General features: G+C 39.0%; 1 protein-coding gene across 1 annotated transcript in view; it reads left to right on the top strand.

Moving 5' to 3' along the window:
* Positions 1–419: 419 nt before the first annotated feature.
* Positions 420–10618, top strand: part of LOC128643598 (plexin-B2) — a gene marked incomplete at its 5' end in the record, with an annotated part of 65900 nt that continues 55701 nt past the window's right edge. The window contains 4 exons of the mRNA XM_053696442.1: positions 420–546; positions 3068–3221; positions 3523–3637; positions 3797–3899. Of these exons, the coding sequence (XP_053552417.1) occupies positions 420–546; positions 3068–3221; positions 3523–3637; positions 3797–3899 (499 nt within the window). The remainder of the gene's footprint in view (positions 547–3067; positions 3222–3522; positions 3638–3796; positions 3900–10618) is intronic.

Below are 10618 nucleotides of genomic sequence, written 5' to 3'. Positions count from 1 at the left end.
TAATCTATTACTCAAATTGTGCTCATGATTTGCTAAAAAGTGTGCACAATTTACTAAATCGTACACACATTTTTAGTAAATCATGCACACGTTTTAGTAAATCATTTTACACAATTTATGGTTTTCTGAGCTGGCACAGTGCCTGAGTGCATGGGGCATATGCTCCATATACAGTAAAATCTACAACCTTTACAAGAAGCATCTGTGTTAATACATGTGTTTTACAAACATACCTGTATTCAAAACTATAATGCAGTCGTGTGGATTTTAATTTTAAGTGTTTTGTCTCTTTAAATTTACATGAACACTCACCTATTTCATCCCTCTAACAGTTTTTGTCAGTAAACTTGATAGATTTATTTATTATAGTTTTTAAACATTTTATTCAAGCAAGGCTTATGCCTCCACTTGTTTCTCAGATGCTCAAGAAAGATTGATTGTGCTCGGGCTGCTGATGAGAATCATTGGTTGTGGAGTCGCAATGGAAAGTGCATGTCAATTGAGAGCGCCAATCCAAGTAACATGAGCAGCATAACACTAAACAAGGTAAGCAGTGACATTTGTTATTGTTCAAATAAAGATATTATTGTTTAAAGGAACATTTTCAGGCTGTACACAGATAAAATCTGAGCAAGAAAGCATGGATAACCTTTTTTTTTAAAAAATAAATGAAATGGTCATTAAAGTCAATTTTATATATTTTTAGCTTATATAATTAAAGGGATACTGAACCCAGGAAAATTATTTCATGATTCAGATAGAGCATGCCATTTTAAGCATCTAATTTACTCCTATTATCAATTTTTCTTTGTTCTCTTTTCTCTTATTTAAAAAAGCAGGAATGTAAGCATAGGAGCCGGCCCATTTTTGGTTCAGCACCCTGGATAGCGCTTGCTGATTGATGGCTACATTTAGCTTCCAGTCAGAAAGCACTGCTACCCAGGTGCTGAACCAAGGAGTAAATTAGAAAGTTCCTTAAAATTGCATGCTCTATCTGAATCACGAAAGAAAACATTTTGGTTTATTATCCCTTTAAGCATTGAAGGGCACATAAAGAGTAAATGTTTTAAAAGCATTTAAAGTGATGGTAAAGTATAACCTAGTGCTTTAAATACAGTGGTAGAGTTTTTATATTTACACAGACATTTATATAATTATTTTTATTTATTTTAACAAACTCACATATTCCTTAGCCTCTGTCGGTATTATTAGCCTTCTCCATTATCTGCATCAGGAAGAAGACTAGACTTTTTCACCGAAGTCTGAAAATCCTCCATAACAGATGTATGGGTACTAAATAGGCATGTGCATTACACAGTTTCGTTAGCTGCTAAATGCAGAAGAAGGCGGACGGTCGCAACATTCTGCTCTTTTCAAAGACATATTTCTAAGATCTGGATTTGCACGGATATTAGTGTGATGCACTTTCACAAGAATAATTCCGGCTACAAAATGAGCCGAATGCTGTGAGTGGCCGCCACATTCAGCAGCTAAATAAACTGACAAACACACATGCCTAGTACTAAACATAAGAAACCCTGCTTATTATTTATTTTTATTTTTAAAATAGAATGTACCAGATTTATTTAAAAGGCCATTGACAACCTTTATTTTTTTTACAATGGTGCTTGTCCCCACGCTCCCTAAAGAGGCTAAAAAGCAAATTCTGTAGCCTACTAAAGCGGCAAATCAAATAGCTGGTTTAGGCAGTTGGAAGTGTTTTAAAATTGTAGGTTACAGATTTTGCTTTTCCGTTTCTCTATTAAGCGTGAGACAATGTAACATTTTTACACAAAAGCAAGAGTCGTTTAATGTCCAGTTGTAGTTATGTACTGTATGTATTTCCTGCACATCTAGTGCACCAATAACAGGAGGTATATGTGTGTAGCCACCAATAATAGCTAGCTACCAGTAGTGCATTTCTGATCCTGAGCCTACCTAGGTATGCTTTTCAACAAAGGATGTCATGAGAAAAAATACATTTAATAATAGAAGTAAATGGCTGTATCGAACACTGAAATTTACAGGAAATATGTGTTTCTATGCAGGGCACTATATCATTTGCCTACTGGATAGGTCACACATCTATATTCTATTACCCCCCCCCCCCCCATACATGGACATCCATTAGTATTTAATATATATAGAACAAATATTATAATACTTTGTTTTGTACTTTGTTTCTTTAATTTGCACAAGCAAATGTAATATATAAACTGGTGCTGACTTTCTTTTTCTCCCATCAGCCTAAATATTAGTTAATTATTTCATTCATTCCTAGTTAGTTTTATTATGGAGTTCTAATCAAGCTTTTAACGTGCCTTACCTTTTTGGCTTCTTGCAAATGTTCAGAGAAATTGTTTTATCTTTGGGTTATGTTATCTTGAAAGGGATTAGACCGTTGATCTTTTTTTATAAATTTGTTTAAGTAACAAAGTAACATAAATAATTTATTTCATGAATATTTAGCTGAATGCAGATATTCTCTTGAAAGACTTTTCATCATAAATTAATGGTGCAAATTAAAAAAAAAATATTTATTTGAATGATCTTTATCTCCCCAAGAACCAAGATGTACAGTATTAAAGGTACATTAAGCAACTCTTGCATTTGTGTAAAAATTAAACGTTTTTATCCAAAATTCAGCAAATTGCTAAACCAGCTATTTGATTTGCAGAATTCATAGTTTACTTTGTTGCCGCTCTAAAAACTATTGGAAAAGCACCATTTTTACACAAAAGCGTAAGGTGGTTAAAGTACAGTGAAATTGCATGATTCAACAAATTCATAATAAAAAGGCAATGCAATAACAATTCAGTTTCAAACAAGCAGTTGATTTTATTTTTTTCAAACAAATTGACATTTCCTTTTCTATCCTCATCTAATCACAGACTCCTATACATATATACACTGTGCACATGCTCGTGGTAAAGTGGAACTGTTTTTCAGAATATCTGAATCATGAAAGTTTCATTTTGACTTTTAAAAAGTATGAATGGTAGTAATTTCCTGGCAAAAGTGCATCAGGTTAGTGGACACTAACATTTGTCATGTGTTCTGCATTCAGGTGACGCTATCTTTGGCACCTACAATTACGTTAAAAGACGAGGACGGGTTGATGTGTGAGTTTGGAGACGTAAAGTCCTTTGCAGTTCTGGAAGAAGATGGGACTGTTTCTTGCCCTCCCCCTACTATTATTCCACCCACCCAGAAAGGAAAAGGTAAAAGCATGGTTATGCTTAGTTTTGCTTTTTTGGGCTCATTTTATTATATCATTGGCATATCAGTATTATATAGCTGATATTTCTATTTCAGTTTTCACACTAATCAACTTTAACATGAGTTTGTCATTTTTGTACCGTTATACAAATTCAGAATGCTTGATTTATCTTTAAAATTTGCACTGAGCAAACTTACACCAGTAAAAATTGTAATTGCAGTTACAGCATAAAACGATGCAGTTTTTGAAAGTTTTGGTGTTTCTTTTCTGTTGTACTCACAAATTGTATTCTTGTTTTCTAGATAGCGTTAATGTGACAGTCAGTCTGTACTTTGAAAGAAAAAGGACTTTTTTTGCCAATTTTTCATACCCGTTTTATGACTGTAAAGAAGCGATGTATCTCTCGGAAAACCTACCGTGAGTATTTACCATTTTTATTATATATATATATATATATATATATATATATATATATATATATATATATATATATATATATATATATATATATATATATATATATATAAAATAAACAAAAAATCGTATATTTACTGTGCATGTGCTTTACACTTGCAGATGCATTTCTTGTGTAACCAGCCAGTGGAACTGTCAGTGGGACTTGCACAATCACAAATGTGAGGAGTCTGCACCAAAAGAAAATGTTCTCAAACAAAACATGGTAAGACGCATGTCACACGTTTATTTTACATAGTTGCAGCTTTACATAAAAATCCACCAATAATATTACTCACATTTATGGAAGTCTATAAACAATCTTTCATGTGTTTAACCACTTCATGCCTGGGCAATGAATTGCCAATGCGATCACGTGATTTCAAGTCCGAGATTGGATCATGTTGGACTACCTACAATGCTGGGCAACGCACCCCAGTCTAATTTATCCTTTTACATAGGATGTTGTAAAAAGGGCGTTATAAACCAGCGCTGTTAGAGCGGAATGAAACATCCTAAGGGTGTTAATTGGTTAATGCACGGTAAAGCATTTACATTTTTATGTCATTTGTGTCCTTGGTTGATGGTTGGAAGGTAAAAACATAATAAATGCATATGTTTATTTACCATTCAAAGCTATCAAATCTATAGTAGTATATGTAAAATGACTGCTCTCTAACAATATCTCTTGTTTATAAAAGAGCACATTTTAAACAGGTTAAACATATTTTTAGTGTATGAAAAGACATGAAACACCCACATTTCTCCAACATTGGTGTGTCCGGTCCACGGTGTCATCCATTACTTGTGGGATATTCTCCTCCCCCACAGGGAAAGGCAAGGAGAGCACACAGCAAGAGCTGTCCATATAGTCCCTCCCAGGCTCCGCCCCCCCAGTCATTCTCCTTGCCGCTCTGAACAAGTAGCATCTCCTGGGGGATGGTGAGGAGTTTGTGGTGTTTAGTTGTAGTTTTTTATTCTTCTATCAAGAGTTTGTTATTTTAAAATAGTGCTGGTATGTACTATTTACTCTGAAACAGAAAGAGATGAAGATTTCTGTTTGTGAGAGGATTATGATTTTAGCAGCAGTTACTAAAATCGTTTGCTGTTTCCACATAGGACTGTTGAGATGAAGTAACTTCAGTTGGGGGAAACAGCAGGCTCTTCTGCTCAAGGTATGACTAGCCATATTTCTAACAAGACTGTGTAACGCTGGAAGGCTGTCATTTTCCCCTCATGGGGATTGGTAAGCCATTTTCTTAGTCTCAAACAGAATAAAGGGCTTATTATGGGCTATAAACTGGTAGACACTTTTAGGGGCTAAATCGATTGCTTTATTTAAGTATTATATGCAGTTTGAAGTAGTATTTCACACTTTTATAACATTGGGGAACGTTTTTAGCACCAGGCACTTGTTAAGACACCTTCCCAGTCAGGAAGGGCCTTTCTCTGTAGTAGGCAGAGCCTCATTTTCGCGCCATTACTGTGCAGTTAATTTTGAGTTCAGTACATGCAGCTGCATGTGTGAGGGTCTGGAATCCACTAAAAACGTTCCTAGAAGGCTTCATTTGGTATCATATACCCCCATGGGATTGGTGAAGTTGCAGAAAAGGCTGTGGCTGGGACTGTAAGGGGGTTAAAATTAAAAACGGCTCCGGTTTCCACATTTTAAGGGTTAACAGCTTGAAAATTGGAGTGCAATACTTTGAATGTATTAAGACACTGTGGTGAAAATTTGGTAAAGATTGGATAATTCCTTCATAGTTTTTCACATATTCAGTAATAAAGTGTGCCCTGTTTAACATTTAAAGAGACAGTAACGGTTTTGTTTTAAAACGGTTTTTGTGCTTTATTAACCAGTTTAAGCCTGTTTAACATGTCTGTACCTTCAGATAGATCATGTTCTGTATGTATGGTAGCCAATGGGGTTCCCCCTTCAAATATAGTGTGATAATTGTGCCATTGCGTCCAAACAAAGTAAGGACAGAACTGTCACAAATTGTAAAGTTGCCCAGGATGATTCCTCAGATGAAGGAAGTAGACATAGTTCTACATCATCTCCTTCTGTGTCTATACCAGTTATGCCCGCGCAGGCGACCCCTAGTACTTCTAGCGCGCCAATGCTTGTTACTATTCTAAACAAATTTCTCAGAGTGCCATCGTTACCTACAATCCAGGAGGGTCAATTTATGACTACCGTGGATCTAAAGGATGCGTATCTGCATATTCCTATCCACAAAGATCATCATCAGTTCCTAAGGTTCGCCTTTCTGGACAAACATTACCTATTGTGGCTCTCCCATTCGGACTAGCCACTGCTCCAAGGATTTTCACAAAGGTGCTCGGGTCCCTTCTAGCGGTTCTAAGACCCAGGGGCATTGCAGTGGCACCTTACTTGGACGACATCCTAATTCAAGCGTCGTCTCTTTCAAAGACAAAGGCTCACACAGACATTGTTCTAGCCTTTCTCAGATCTCACGGGTGGTAGGTGAACATAGAAAAAAGTTCCCCGTCTCCGTCAACAAGAGTCCCTTTCTTGGGAACAATAATAGATTCTTTAGAAATGAAGATTTTCCTGACAGATGTCAGAGAGTCAAAGCTTCTAAACGCTTGTCAAGTTCTTCACTCTGTTCTACGGCCTTCCATAGCTCAGTGCATGGAAGTAGTAGGGTTGATGGTTGCAGCAATGGACATAGTTCCTTTTGCGCGAATTCATCTAAGACCATTACAACTGTGCATGCTCAAACAGTGGAATGGGGACTATACAGACTTGTCTCCAGTGATTCAAGTAGATCAGAAGACCAGAGACTCACTCCGTTGGTGGCTGACTCAGGATCACCTGTCCCAGGGAATGAGCTTCCGCAGACCAGAGTGGGTCATTGTCACGACCAACGCCAGTCTATTAGGCTGGGGCGCGGTCTGGGATTCCCTGAAAGCTCAGGGTCTATGGTCTCGGGAAGAGTCTCTTCTCCCGATAAACATCCTGGAACTGAGAGCGATATTCAATGCTCTCCGGGCTTGGCCTCAACTAGCAAAGGCCAGATTCATAAGATTCCAATCAGACAACATGACGACTGTTGCTTACTTCAACCATCAGGGGGAACAAGGAGTTCCCTGGCGATGAGAAAGGTGACCAAGATCATCAAATGGGCGGAGGATCACTCCTACCACCTGTCTGCGATCCACATCCCAGGAGTGGAAAACTGGGAGGCGGATTATCTGAGTCGTCAGACCTTTCATCCGGGGGAGTGGGAACTCCACCCGGAGGTGTTTGCCCAGTTGACCCAATTATGGGGCATTTCAGACATGGATCTTATGGCGTCTCATCAGAACTTCAAAGTTCCTTGCTACGGGTCCAGATCCAGGGATCCCAAGGCGACTCTAGTGGATGCATTAGTGGCGCCTTGGACTTTCAACCTAGCTTATGCGTTTCCACCGTTCCTTCTCATTCCCAGGCTGGTAGCCAGGATCAAACAGGAGAAGGCCTTGGTGATTTTGATAGCTCCTGCATGGCCACGCAGGACTTGGTATGCAGACCTGGTGAATATGTCATCGGCTCCACCATGGAAGCTACCTTTGAGACAGGATCTTCTAGTACAAGGTCCATTCGAACATCCAAATCTAGTTTCTCTCCAGCTGACTGCTTGGAAATTGAACGCTTGATTTTGTCTAAGCGTGGGTTTTCGGATTCTGTGATAGATACTCTGGTACAAGCCAGAAAACCTGTGACTAGAAAGATTACCATAAAATATGGAAAAGATATATCTGTTGGTGTGAATCCAAGGGATTCTCATGGAGTAAGATTAAAATTCCTAGGATCCTTTCCTTTCTCCAAGAATGTTTGGATAAGGGATTATCAGCGAGTTCTCTAAAAGGACAGATTTCTGCTTTATCTGTCTTGTTACACAAACGACTGGCAGCTGTGCCAGATGTTCAAGCTTTTGTTCAGGCTTTGGTCAGGATCAAGCCTGTTTACAGACCCTTGACTCCTCCCTGGAGTCTAAATTTGGTTCTTTCAGTTCTTCAAGGGGTTCCGTTTGAACCCTTACATTCCATAGATATCAAGTTGTTATCTTGGAAAGTTCTGTTTTTGGTTGCTATTCTTCTGCTAGAAGAGTTTCTGAATTATCTGCTCTGCAGTATAATCCGTCCTATCTGGTGTTCCATTCAGATAAGGTTGTTTTGCGTACTAAACCTGGTTTCCTTCCAAAGGTTGTTTCCAACAAGAATATTAACCAGGAAATAGTTGTGCCTTCTTTGTGTCCGAATCCAGTTTCAAAGAAGGAACGCTTGTTACACAATTTAGATGTAGTCCGTGCTTTAAAGTTCTATTTAGAAGCAACAAAGGATTTCAGACAAACGTCTTCTCTGTTTGTAGTTTATTCTGGCAAGAGGAGAGGTCAAAAAAGCTACTGTTACCGCTCTTTCCTTTTGGCTGAAAAGCATTATATGATTGGCTTACGAGACTGCCGGACGGCAGCCTCCTGAACGAATCACAGCTCACTCTACTAGGGCTGTGGCTTCCACATGGGCCTTCAAGAACGAGGCTTCTGTTGATCAGATATGTAAGGCAGCGACCTGGTCTTCTCTGCACACTTTGTCCAAATTCTACAAATTTGATACTTTTGCTTCTTCGGAGGCTATTTTTGGGAGAAAGGTTTTGCAAGCCGTGGTGCCTTCTGTTTAGGTAACCTGATTTGCTCCCTCCCTTCATCCGTGTCCTAAAGCTTTGGTATTGGTTCCCACAAGTAATGGATGACACCGTGGACCGGACACACCAATGTTGGAGAAAACAGAATTTATGCTTACCTGATAAATTACTTTCTCCAACGGTGTGTCCGGTCCACGGCCCGCCCTGGTTTTTTAATCAGGTTTAAAGAATTTCTTTCTCTATACACTACAGTCACCACGGCACACTATAGTTTCTCCTTTTTTTCTCCTAACCGTCGGTCGAATGACTGGGGGGGCGGAGCCTGGGAGGGACTATATGGACAGCTCTTGCTGTGTGCTCTCCTTGCCTTTCCCTGTGGGGGAGGAGAATATCCCACAAGTAATGGATGACACCGTGGACCGGACACACCGTTGGAGAAAGTAATTTATCAGGTAAGCATAAATTCTGTTTTTTTCTTATGGGGGTCAGACAGAGCATACACTTTCTTCTGTTAAGTGTGATCAGTCCACGGGTCATCATTACTTCTGGGATATTACTCCTCCCCAACAGGAAGTGCAAGAGGATTCACCCAGCAGAGCTGCATATAGCTCCTCCCCTCTACGTCACTCCCAGTCATTCTCTTGCACCCAACGACTAGATAGGATGTGTGAGAGGACTATGGTGATTATACTTAGTTTTATATCTTCAATCAAAAGTTTGTTATTTTAAAATAGCACCGGAGTGTGTTATTACCTCTCTGGCAGAGTTTGAAGAAGAATCTACCAGAGTTTTGCTATGATTTTAGCCGGAGTAGTTAAGATCATATTGCTGTTCTCGGCCATCTGAGGAGTGAGGTAAACTTCAGATCAGGGGACAGCGGGCAGATGAATCTGCATAGAGGTATGTAGCAGTTTTTATTTTCTGACAATGGAATTGATGAGAAAATCCTGCCATACCGATATAATGTCATGTATGTATACTTTACACTTCAGTATTCTGGGGAATGGTACTTCACTAGAATTACACTGTATGAAATACATAAAGCTGTTTAATAACTAGAGATTATGTTTAACGTTTTTGCTGGAATGTAAAATCGTTTTCATTTGCTGAGGTACTGTGTGAATAAATGTTTGGGCACTATTTTTCCACTTGGCAGTTGCTTAATCTGTTTTTCTGACAGTTTCTGTTCTCCCTCACTGCTGTGTGTGAGGGGGAGGGGCCGTTTTTTGGCGCTTTTACTATGCATCAAATATTTCAGTCAGCAACTCATTGTATTCCCTGCATGATCCGGTTCATCTCTACAGAGCTCAGGGGTCTTCAAAACTTATTTTGAGGGAGGTAATTTCTCTCAGCAGAGCTGTGAGAATTATAGTTTGACTGAGATAAAAAACGTTTATTCTGTAATTTGTTTCCTGCTTTCAGAATTTGTTATCTTTGCTAATGGGATTAAAACTTTGCTAAAGTTGTGTTGTTTACAAGGATTGAGGCTATAACTGTTTCAATTTATTAATTTTCAACTGTCATAGATCTTCTGTGCTTCTTAAAGGCACAGTACGTTTTAATATTATTCTAATTGAATTGTATTTCCAAGTTGCAAGTTTATTTGCTAGTGTGTTAAACATGTCTGATTCAGAGGATGATACCTGTGTCATTTGTTGCAATGCCAAAGTGGAGCCCAATAGAAATTTATGTACTAACTGTATTGATGCTACTTTAAATAAAAGTCAATCTGTACAAATTGAACAAATTTCACCAAACAACGAGGGGAGAGTTATGCCGACTAACTCGCCTCACGTGTCAGTACCTACATCTCCCGCTCAGAGGGAGGTGCGTGATATTGTAGCGCCGAGTACATCTGGGCGGCCATTACAAATCACATTACAGGATATGGCTACTGTTATGACTGAGGTTTTGGCTAAATTACCAGAACTAAGAGGTAAGCGTGATCACTCTGGGGTGAGAACAGAGTGCGCTGATAATATTAGGGCCATGTCAGACACTGCGTCACAGGTGGCAGAACATGAGGACGGAGAACTTCATTCTGTGGGTGACGGTTCTGATCCAAACTGGATTCAGATATTTCAAATTTTAAATTTAAACTGGAAAACCTCCGTGTATTACTAGGGGAGGTGTTAGCGGCTCTGAATGATTGTAACACAGTTGCAATACCAGAGAAAATGTGTAGGTTGGATAAATATTTTGCGGTACCGACGAGTACTGAGGTTTTTCCTATACCTAAGAGACTTACTGAAATTGTTACTAAGGAGTGGGATAGACCCGGTGTGCCGTTCTCA

This window comes from Bombina bombina, unplaced genomic scaffold, assembly GCF_027579735.1.
Source record: "Bombina bombina isolate aBomBom1 unplaced genomic scaffold, aBomBom1.pri scaffold_1173, whole genome shotgun sequence".
Lineage (NCBI taxonomy): Eukaryota > Metazoa > Chordata > Amphibia > Anura > Bombinatoridae > Bombina > Bombina bombina.
This window is presented reverse-complemented; position numbering and strand designations above follow the sequence as displayed.